This window comes from Physella acuta, unplaced genomic scaffold (assembly GCF_028476545.2).
Source record: "Physella acuta isolate Inbredline_101_S28 unplaced genomic scaffold, ASM2847654v3 ptg000116l, whole genome shotgun sequence".
Taxonomy (NCBI): Eukaryota; Metazoa; Mollusca; class Gastropoda; family Physidae; genus Physella; species Physella acuta.
Window position 1 is genome coordinate 70099 of NW_026731636.1, and position 11976 is coordinate 82074.

General features: G+C 35.7%; 1 protein-coding gene and 1 long non-coding RNA gene across 2 annotated transcripts; both read left to right on the forward strand.

The window, feature by feature from the left end:
• The first annotated feature begins 409 nt into the window (after window positions 1–409).
• On the forward strand, window positions 410–7993 carry LOC131934736 (uncharacterized). Its single transcript, XR_009385834.1, has 4 exons — window positions 410–490; window positions 1431–1520; window positions 4751–4779; window positions 7913–7993. It is a non-coding gene; the product is annotated as an uncharacterized LOC131934736 (long non-coding RNA).
• Window positions 7994–10674: 2681 nt separating this feature from the next.
• Window positions 10675–11118, forward strand: LOC131934703 (uncharacterized). The gene has a single exon (XM_059290782.1). It carries the CDS (start codon window positions 10675–10677, stop codon window positions 11116–11118), a length of 444 nt encoding a protein of 147 aa, XP_059146765.1.
• Window positions 11119–11976: the final 858 nt, after the last annotated feature.

The window sequence follows — 11976 nt, forward strand, 5'->3', positions numbered from 1 at the left end:
CACATGCGTTTTTTTTTTAGAAATTTGAAATAGCGTGATTTACTACTTCCGTCAACAGAAATTGGAATAAAGGCAGAAAAATAAATCTTTTACTTACATGTGAAATTTCATTAATCTTTTTGAAACAGTGCTCAAATTACAGGTTTTTGAAAAAAAATAACAGTAAACACGTTCCATTTCCGGCGACCTAGCTGTAACGGTACTCAAGTTATCGTGTACACACACACAAAGACACACACAAATACGGACAAGATTGCAAAACTTTTTGTCCACTCAGGGAGGTGTAAAACTTCGAGATTTGAAAACAATCTCTATTCTTTTTTTGCACGATTACAATAATTCCTTTATACTATGTATACGAGAAAGTAGAAAGAGGAAAAAAATATTTTCAAATCTGTTTATGTTTTAAGCATTTCCGCACAAACCTGATGAAAATGAAGATGATAGTTGTTCTGGTAATCCTGGCGAGTCTTGCAGTGCACTCGGACAGGTAGGTACTAATTTTTTAGCAACTAGTGTAATAGCCTGGTTAATAGTTATTCAATTCATTCCATGCTTTAGTTTTAAGTATGCGGGGACTGCGTGGTCGGATAATATAGAGTACGGAAGCTTATGTGAAAATCTTTGAGTTCGGATCACGGGCTCGAGTACTTAGGACGTCCCTGAATCAACAAAGCTCTAATGGATACCTGGCTCATGTTAGAGAAGGTTAAGGCGACTGGGCATAGTGTTGATTACACTTCGCCTTTAATTATCGGGGTCCCTGAAACATGTGTACTTCATCTGTCCACTAGACTGGCTGTTTCGAAAGTGTAGGCTGCTTTCCTTAATCTTACAGCAGAAAGTTGCTTAATATAGTAAACTGAAAGTATTGCAAACATAAAACTAAAAATTGGATTTTAATAGTAGTATCAAATTGAAAATGTACACAAAAATTGATACGTTACAACAACATAAATCATACAAGGTTAATACAAATTATTTTCTTTTATTTTTATACAATTGAATACACTTTCTCGGTGTTTATTACCTTATTGTAAGCCAAATGCATCATACACCCGAATATTGACTTACCAAGGTGCAGCCTGAACGGTCTTATATAAATAATACACGCCACTTAACATGCATTCTTCCCAACTAGTGCTTTTTTTCCCTCCAGAAATTGTTGTACCCGGTGGATGGGATTGCACCTGAAAATTAAATCTCATTTTGTGTGTGTGTGTGTTGTGGGGGGGGGGGGGGACGGCTGTGGTATACACTATTGAAATTATTTATTTTCTATATGAATTATATTACAATTTAAAGTAGAGGGAGTGGACGACCTTTCAAAAAGATGTGACGGGGGGGGGGGGAGGGGAGGGTGGGGGGGGGGGGCATAAGCTTTTACGAAGACGTGCATGAAAGAGACTATTTTTTTTTCAATCCGACAGTTGCCCATGCGTTAAAAGGAACCGTCGTTGTAATTTGGGCATCTGGGAACCACAGTGCTGTGATTCCATGACTTGTGTGCGACCAAATGAGTAAGAGAGTAATATATATATATATATGTATATATATGTATATATATATATATATATATATATATATATATATATATATATATATATATATATATATATATATATATATATATATATAAACAAATATTGGAATATGGCAGCACGATTTAATTAATTATAATACGCGATCACTTTTACACTTAGGCTCCTGTACAATTACATTTGGCCCTACGTCAATCCGGCTTGGACGCCACGGCATTTTTACCAAGATGCTAATACAATCCCACTAGGCGACACGACAATCCTACTAAGACGCCACGACATTCTTACTTAGTATTAAATAATTAATCCGAAAACGTAGTCTAGTTTTAAAAAATATATATATATATATTTACCTATCCACCACTTCACCCAACGTAACATAAAAATTATGTCAATGAAAATTATTTTACTCTTTCAAATTAACGTTTTTTTTTTCTTATTTTAAAACTATTTACTGAGCTCGGTCAAAGTTGAGTATAATAATATCAAATTTCTTTCTTCTACTTCAATTTTTAATTCTAGAGTCGAAAAAAATTAATTAAGTATCACGTGTAAAATTGCCTTGCGCTATATAGGCCAATGACTCCGATTTTATCCCGCTCATCCTTTTGTCCATCCAAGAACAAACTACAAGATAGTAGTTTATTGATATTGGAATTATCTTTCCTTGATGTTTTTGTCCCCAGCTATGAACCCTTTTCAGCCGGGTGTTAGAACAATAGGACTTCAGCAAACATGAGCATAACCGAAACATGGATCTCTTTTCTACTATAATTTCTAATCAATTTCCATAGCTTGAAATGGATGATTAAATTATGTTTGTAGCGCATATTTGTAAAATGCAAAAAATAATGTGGTTACTATTTCTGACCAGCATCAAGCATCTTCACAAAAATCAGATTATCCCTCTTCGTCCCCAGGTGTGCCGTCATTTAGGAGCACTCCTTGTTCCTTGTTTAGCTTTTTTTTTTTTAAATTATTATTAAATATTAACGTACCCGTCTAAAAATTCTAAGAAGGTCACAAATAATATATTCTAAGAGGTGTGGCCTTGTTTTCTAAAACTGAATTGCCCGTGCTTGTATCCAGTGGCGTAGCGAGGTCGAGTGTCACCCGGTGTGGCACTTAATGGTGTCACCCCCTAGAGGCGTAGTGACCCTTCTCAGGGACAAACTTTCAAATTTTCGAGATTTGCACCCCCCCTTAATCTTTCGATTTGCACTACCCCCTACCCCCTCAAACTTTCGATTTGCACCCCCCTCAAGTTTTGCTCTATATATTTTGCTATTTTTTGCCTTGGTGTCACCTCCCTAAATGGTGTCACCCGGTGAGGTCCGCACCCCCGCCCCTCCCCCCTCGCTACGCCTCTGCTTGTATCATTTTTATCGGGGCACGGGTTCACCTACAATGTAAGCATCAAGTGTATATTAATCACTCACGGTAATTGTGAGGTGGAACACATTTCGGTGACCGCCCAGATGTCAAGGAGTAGAGGGGCGCTCTTGGGAGTCCCCGAATACACTACCGAAATGGCGCCCAGTAGGGCCCCTGGCTAATTAAAAACTGTGTCGCTCATAGGTTAATCTAGTATGCCTTATAGTACCCAGTTTAATTTATTGAACGACTTTAATATCCCATTTTATCCATAGCCTAACGCACACAAAAAATAAAATCAAACGTAAGCGATAGCGCTCAAGGGATAAACTGGGGAGTCAAATTTTACCCTGACGGCGTGACGGCGAATGCGTCTGATTCGATTTAGTGAACGACAATAACGCCCCATCTTATCTATAGTCTTTCGCACTGTTTAATATGAACGTAGGATTCAACATAGCGCTCGCGGCAAAGACAAGAGCGCCTAATCACAACTTGCCGGGGGCCGCCTGTGTAAAATTGAATTTTTAAAAGTAGAAACCACCTCCAGGGTATTTTCATTAGCTTCCAGAAATTCATTGCTATTGGGTTAGTATGGTTTGTAAGCTATTTGGAGCTCCAAGATTTCCCGTGAGCACTATGGCGTCTACGTTTGTTTTAAAAAGTGCGATAGGTTATGGATAAGAAGGGTTAATAAAGCCCAGCACTAAATAGAATCAAGTGCTTCTTACGGCTCGACAAAGTTCTATTTTGCGCCAAGGGCCTCCCCATGAGCGCTATGGCAATTACGTTATTTTTAGTGATCGCAATAGACTATAAAAAAGTAAGGGTATTTTAGTAGTTTACTAAATTGAATCAAGTGGTTCCACCGGTGTCCCGATAGGGTGCGATTTGGCGACCAGGGCTAGACTGCGAGCCTTATGCGTTTATGTTTGCATTTAAACTTGTGTTTATTTTATGCGTTATTGTTTGCGTTTAGGTTTGCGTTTGCATTTGTGTTTGCGTGTTGCGTTTGGGGTTTTCTTTTGTGTTTGCGTTTATGTTTGTGTTTGCGTTTGCTTTGTGTTTGTGTATTCGTTTGTGTTTGTGTTAGCGTGTTTGTGTTTGCGTTTGCGTTTGCTTTGTGTTTGTTTTAGCTTTTGTGTTTGTATTGCGTTGTGTTTGAGTTTAGTTTTGTTCTGTTCCGAAATTGGTACATTTAAAAAGGCCTAGCTCAAGTATGCAGTCTGTGTATATAACATATATATTTCTCTCTCTCTCTCTCTCTCTATATATATATATATATATATATATATATATATATATATATATATATATATATATAGAGAGAGAGAGAGAGAGAGAGAGAGAGAGTTTTACATGGAATTTTAAAAGATTTAACAGTTTAACCAGTTGATTTAGAGTTAAATTGCAGATAGGCGGACTAAAATTTACAGTTATAATATGTTATAATTTACATTCAGCAATGTGATTAATTAACATAAATCAGAACCAAAAGGGGTTGGGGATTGTGTGGTAGGGAGGTTAAAGCTCATGGTTACTAAACCGTAAAGTCCCCAGTAAAGACAGCTGGGGCTCGCTAAGTAGGGATAATAAAATATCTAAGAGAGGAAAGTTGATTTAGTTCTAAATTGTAGTTTGTTCTTAGATGGGTAAAGGCTATATAAGATCATCCAGACAGAAAAGTTGGATGATATCTGAGTAATCAGGCCAGTTGGCACATGACCGCTTGATACGTAATCATCAATTCTGAGAGTTGTAATCTTTTCCACCTTTACAATTGAGAACTAAAAAGAAGCCAAAGATACACCTTAGTTATCTTTTTCTTTATTTAGATGGGCATTGTCTGGGAGATGCGATAATGGTAAGTTATTTAATTATAAAGAGCTTTTTAAATATATCATATTTATTATCATACGTTTATGATACTCATATTTTAATGTGTATTTGTAAATTTGTCTTTAAACTTTGAAAATATTCAAATTTTACTAAGAAGATTTATGTAAAAATTATATTTTTACAAGAGCACTGTGAAATAACTTTTCCGAACATGACGGTCCGTGTTTCAGTGATATTAACATATGCAAGGATAACGTGATGAGCTATCCCCATCCACTTACGTTTCTTATTTTAAGTCAAGAACGACTCAGAGTTGGGTGTACACAATAGCAATTTACTAACACAAACTCTGGATTCGAATTTGAGACTTTTGGGTTAGCAGTCGTATGCTCTACCTTCCGACAATAATTCTCCCACAGACAGATAAATCTCTAAGACACCATATTTAAACCGACATGGACGTTTTCGACAGCACCGTGTTTAGACATACCTTTGCATTTTCATAATTTTGTTGGGATAAAATATAATTAAAATTAATTCTAAATTGAATGGTATTTCACCATACAAATATTTTTAAATTCGTAAAGAAACATATCTCTCTAGTGTTTTTGTATTTGTTGCAAAAACTCGCCTACTGAGACTATACGATTTTGTAAAAGAATGATAAACTAGTTATTATATGAGCAAGATAAATGCTATTTTGTTTAACCGTGAGACCTCAGCAAAAACATTTTTTTTTACAAATGGGGCGCCTATTTTCCGTGGCAATAATATTTTTAAAGGATTTCCCTGCTGCATGAAAATATTTTCCCTCATGTACCTTAAATAAGATACACACAAATAAATAAAGGATTTTTATTAATTAAAAGGTTTTGTTTTTACCAGTTATTTTTTTTGAGCCTACCCTTTTTTTAGGACTACCTCCCCGTTAACAACAAATGCAATATTTAAACCTACCTACAATTCAACTATATTTAATTAAACCTACATCTCTGATTACGTCGCTGCAATTTTTATACCTATCTGCGTGATTTAGATTCGGCTACATTTAAACATACCTCTGTGGATACAGAGTGCCATTTTTATTACTAGCTTCCTAAAGACAGCGCCGTTTATTTAAACTTAACTTCCTATTTAGAAAACAGTCATATTTAAATCTATTTCCTTGATCACAACGGCACATACTTAAACCTACTAGTCTGATGCTAAAGCCACCAGCTTTAACTTCAACTCGTGAACGCCCAGTTATCAATATCTCCCTCCGGTAACAGCTTACACCCAATCGCTGTGAGGAGAACTGATCATGACATGTTTCAATCTTTATGTACAATCTAATATATAAAGCTCAGTTCTGTATGTAATGCATTTGTATGTCGTTGGAATTGTACGGATTTTCAGTGTTAGAAAATTATCGTGCGCATTTGTCTAAATTTATGAGCTAAAAAATTACCATTGAAAGTGTTTGGAAATCATTTTCATTTTTCAAATTACAGTAATAATTATCGGCATGTTCATTAAACACAAGTTTAAAAAAAATATCATCTTTTACAAAAATTCTAATTATGTCTTTATTTAGTCCTATAGCACTTACTTCCCTTTGATAAATTAGGAAAACAAAATTACTTCCCTTTATAAAACAATTGCATTCCGTGAAAATAATTTACTTTTTAATTACTTTGTTTTGGTGTTGGGGAAAAAAATAATTACATAATTAGCGGGGATTGATCAAGTGCAAATGTTGTAGGTATTTTACGGATAAGCTTGGACTATTAAAATTGTTTATTAAATTGAAACAGGCGCGTTCGTTTAAGTGAGTGCAAAAGACTTTGAATAAGTTGGGGTACTATAGTCGTTCATTAAGCTAAAACAGGTGATTCTGCCCCGGGCGTTTATGTTCGCGTTAGTGTTTTCTTTGTGTTTAGGTGGGTTTGCGTTAGTGGTTGCGTTTTAATTTGGTTCGTTTTTGTTCTTTCTTTTTTCGTTTTTGTTTGTGTTTTTTTTGTTTGGGTTTGTATTTGTGTTTTTGGTTGGTTTTGCGTTTGGATTTGGTTTGTTTTCGTTTGCTTTTTTCGTTGATTTTTTTTGTGTTGGTATTGGTGTTTGTGGTTGGGTTTGTTGTTAGGTTTTTGTTTTCGTTTGCTTTTTTGTTTGTTTTTTCTTTGTGTTTGTATTGGTGTTTGTGGGTGTGGTTGTGTTTGTTAAGTTTTTGTTTTCGTTTGTATTTGTAATTGTGTTAGCGTTATGTTTGCGTTTTGTTGTTTTGGTTTTGGTTGGTTGTGGTTTGGGTGGGCAATGCCGGGTTTATGATGATTACTAAACACACAGGTAATGGTCTTTAACAGAAAGGTTTTTCACAGAAGCCAGAGCAGGGCCTGGCCGGGACGGCTAGTTATCATATAACTGTGATTTTAATATTCAACCCCGTTTATAAATTGAAATAACATTACTTTCTTATTCTGGTGTAGCAGTTTATTGCATTAGAAAAGTTATTTTAAAAAAAAAACAGACTTTGAGTGCACTTCGATCAACATCCGCAAAGGTTAGGATGACCACACTCCTCATAGACAGCTCAGGTGTAAGCGGTGGAGCGGGACTATCGTATGGTCAACAGAATAAGCAACAGCATGGGGACAGAGGGGTCTAGCGGTAGAGAGCTTGACTGCTAACCCGTAAGTCTCGAGTTCGAAACCAAATTATCTCTCCATAATCAGAGGTCACAGAAGCATGTGAACTCTCCTTCACTTGACCGTCAGGTTTGAAAAGGGATTTTTACTTTTTTTGTTACAATGGGCATAGCTTGGCTTATGTGTTTAAGTTTGATCATAGATGGTATTATTTCACTGTATCCTTAGTGTTGGGCGCTGTTTAAAATAAGTGAAAATATACTTATTTATATATACTTATACTAAGTATATATGAATATACTTAAATATATATATATATATATATATATATATATATATATATATATATATATATATATATATATATATATATAGGGGGGGGCCTATATATATATATATATATAATGGAATATATGACCAAGGAAATATTACATATGGAGATGCTATATTTAATACTATTTAAAAACATTGTATTTGTTATTTAAGTTGTGTATTGATGTCAATCATAATTAATTATTTTGATTTCATTGCAAGCTGACTGACACTATGGAGCCTGTGAATAAAGGGAACAAAACAGTACCTAAGCAAGCAAAGCTGAACAGAATATTAATATTTATTTACCCAAAATGTTACAAAAATAAAAATCAATTTACCTTTAATAAATTAGTTTTTTTGTATTTAGATTACTTAAAATTTTATTAAATATGCATTACAGAATAATGTCGACCACTGACGTAGTTTTAAATTGTATATACATAACTACGTTTGAGTTCGACATATTAAAAATATCTAATATATACAGAAAATATTAAACATACTTTTACCAGAGTTTATCCCCCCCCACCCCCCCTCCACTCCTCTCAGTATTCAAAAGTCTGGAAAAACAGCCACTAGATGCATTGCGCACATTTTACAAAATCCCAAATTAGTTTATAAAAAAAAACTTTTTTTTTCCCCATCCAGTCTATTATCCGTGGCTTAAAATAAAATCATTGCTCTATAAAATGAAAGTGTTGTGTGTTTGTTAAGAGAAAAACATGTTATACTTAATGGCATGGTAAGCACACTGGCTGTGTTTTATAAGGCTTACTTGCACTTAGGACACAGAAAGAAGTGGAATCTACTTTACTTGCCCCGTACACCATAAGGTTTGAAAAGGAAATTTTACTTTACTTGTTAATTTAACCAAAAGCTGAAACACGTGCAGCTGATCTACAGAGCTCAATGTTTAATACACGTGATCATGTGTCATTGTTTAGCGCCTAATGGTGTATGTGGTATCGCAGACTTAAAGCGTTATTGTTCAATGAGATAAGAGTCGGCATGGTCGAGTCTGGAAAGCTCATGTTAGCTAAACCGAAAAATCCCGAGTTCGAATCCTTTGGCAGATGAGGCTCGTTAGCTGGGGACTGCAACACTTCTCGGAGAAACAACTCCAAAATCAAACAACTGCTGCCTTGGAAGCAAATCCAAAAATAAAAGCAGGCTAAAATCGGAGTCAATGGCCTAAATGGCGCATGAACAGTTGACACGTACACTTAATTGTGTTTGATTGATCCCTTCCAAATTAAAGAACTAAAATTAAGAACGGAGAAGAAGTAGACTTTCAATGAGATTACCGAAAATAAAAAGGATATAAACAATTGTGTTAAAAAATTAGAGATTCAAGCAATGAAATTGATAGCTGCATTGAGGTTTAAGCAAATAGTAATACAATGAAATATAATGTGTATATTCAAAAATTAAGAAAAAGTATAACTACAATTAACTTTTCGTTACACGAAATTTGTCCTCGCACATCAGAGTAGTTCAAGTCAAAACAAAAACGACAAACATTGACGAACCTTTGGACTTATACAGTGAAATTACGTCTAGTGCAAAAGCAACTACTTTAAAATGAATAAAAGCAAATTACGGACAACTGAGCAATGGGTTATGGTAGGTGTGTGAAGAGTTGTGTCATATAAGGTTAGATGAAGTAGACTTGATCATTAAAACGGTAAGACGCTCGCTCGGCAAAACTTAATATACCGCTTGTGCTTGTTCGCCAGCATTTGAAGATTATGACGGAGTCGGACAGCGGTTCCGCTAAAATCTTCTTCATTTTTACTTTCTCGTAGTATAGAGAAAGTCTTGTAATCGTGCAAAAAAAAAAAGAATATTCGAGAAAGTTTAAGGGAGAGCACTCCCGGTTTATTATGTTTTGTCTAAAGTGATTAAACATGAGAACTCCACTTCATCCCCTGCGTCTTGGCATAAACGGGAAATGAAGATGAAACACAGGATGGATATATTTATATTTTGTGGATGTAAGGCTTTGGTTAACTTTATGTGTTGGATACATTTTTTTACATCTGCTACTTTAACTGACGAAAAACATTTTACCGCTGAAGATACGTATATCAAGTGTACGGGTTATTGTTATAGATTTCCGTCGAACACTTGTTTGTAGATAGTGGGGCCAATACTTTGTACCGTGGACTAGAAGCTGCATAACTGAAGTGGTACATAAGGGAAGTAAATATAGGTGTCCGGTCAAAAACCCCCTGGACAAAAACCCCCTGGACATAAACCCCCCGACATAAACCCCCTGGACAAAAACCCCCCGCGACATAAGCCCCCTGGACAAAAACCCCCCGCGACATAAACCCCCTGGACAAATACCCCCCGCGATATAAACCCCCCGGATAATAACCCCCGGACTGAGGTTTATATAAAGAAAAAATAACGATGATGTGAACCAAGAAATTAAAAAAAAAATTACATTAAATCAATTTAATTTTTTACGACTAAGAAAATAGTTTCTACCTAAAAAAATGCTTTTCGAAATCAAGGAGTGACCTTAGTTGTATTTGATCAAAGATCGGGCACCGACAACACCTTAGATATAGGTCATCCACATGTGGGAGCACTGCGGATCAAAGCAACACATTCTTAACAATTCGAAAGATGTGAGGGATTCACCGGCGGAAGCTTGGTTCATATCCACCTTGGCATACAGAACCATGGTATAAATATAAAATCAAATTTATTTCTCGACAAATCGTATATTTTCTGGAATGGAGTTTGTTCAATCCAATAAAGGAAATTTAAAGGTGATTTTTGAAGGCTATGTTTATGTCAAGCAAAAAGATCTGGCAAACGGCGTTGTGTCATTTGAGTGTTCCAAAAGACGCAACAAGGCAGAATGCAAAGCAAAAATAAAGATTCATGGTGAACAGCTTGTTGGACGATGTAATGAACATTCGCATGGACCAGATCCATCTCAACTGGAAGTGTGTAAAGTAGTGCAGCAGATGAAACAACTGGCAGAAGAAACGGAAGCAACACCCCAGCAGATCATCACTCAGTCCATTACTACGATTACTGAAGATGCCAAGGCTAAGCTGCCCTCGATTCCACACATACGGCGTAACATCAGGCGTCAACGTCAAACGCTAAAACACCCACTGTCTGATCCAAGGAATGTTGATGATATAATCATTCCTGAACAATATACAATGACACAAGATGGACAACAATCTCTTCTGTTCGATTCCGGTGCCAAATCAAAAGGTAGGATGTTTTTGTTTGGAACCAAGGACAACTTTAGGTTATTGGAGGTTAATCAGCACTGGTTTATGGATGGTACATTCAAAACAGCTCCTGCATTGTTTTCACAACTGTACACAGTCCATGCATTGGTCAATGGACGCACTGTTCCATGTGTTTATGCCTTGCTTCACAATCTGTCTTTTTAAAGTTATAATAAAAATAAAAGTTTTTTCCTAATGTTTGTTTTGTATTTTTATATTAATTTTGTTTCTCGTCATCTTTGGTTTTTCCTTATATAAACCTCAATTGGGGGGTTTTTGTCCAGGGGGTTTATATCGCGGGGGGTTTTTGTCCAGGGGGTTTATATCGCGGGGGGTTTTTGTCCAGGGGGTTTATGTCGCGGGGGGTTTTTGTCCAGGGGGTTTATGTCGGGGGGTTTATGTCCAGGGGGTTTATGTCCAGGGGGTTTTTGACCGGGAGCCGTAAATATAACAAAGATTCAAAAAATATATTTTATATCATGATACACGAATGTAGTATTGCAGGTAACAATAATTTAGAAAAGAAATATCAGAAATTGTCAAAACCAAACATTGCTATTACCTGATAGCAATTGTCTATTAATTCTGCTCAATTAAGATCAGATTTGTATATTTTTTAAATTCTTAAATACAATAAAGGTAAAATACTTAGTTTTTATTACTAGAAATATTAATTAATCAGTTGATTACTATATTTTTTGAGATAGTGTTCAAACAACACAGCTCCCTTTTAAACCAAATTTTCTATTGTGTGTGCCGAAGTTGTCTTTATCCATCTCTTTTAGGAGGGGGTGGGGGGGGGGGGGTGGGGGGTGGGTGGGACTAAATTTTCAGGAGGGGGGGGGGGACTAAATTTTCAGGAGGGGACCGACACTAGTAAAAGTATATAATTCTTATATGTCTAAGGTGAGATTAGGTTTTAGTAATATTGGCGAAATAATATGAATAGGTAATATTTCAAATTTGTAGTTTTGTTTCAGCTTTTAACAACTTTCTCTGTAACTGGACGTGATACTAACTCAA

Bases quoted from the DNA above. Each gene is read 5' to 3' on its own strand.
- LOC131934703 (XM_059290782.1), top strand. From the start codon at position 10,675: ATGAAACAACTGGCAGAAGAAACGGAAGCAACACCCCAGCAGATCATC.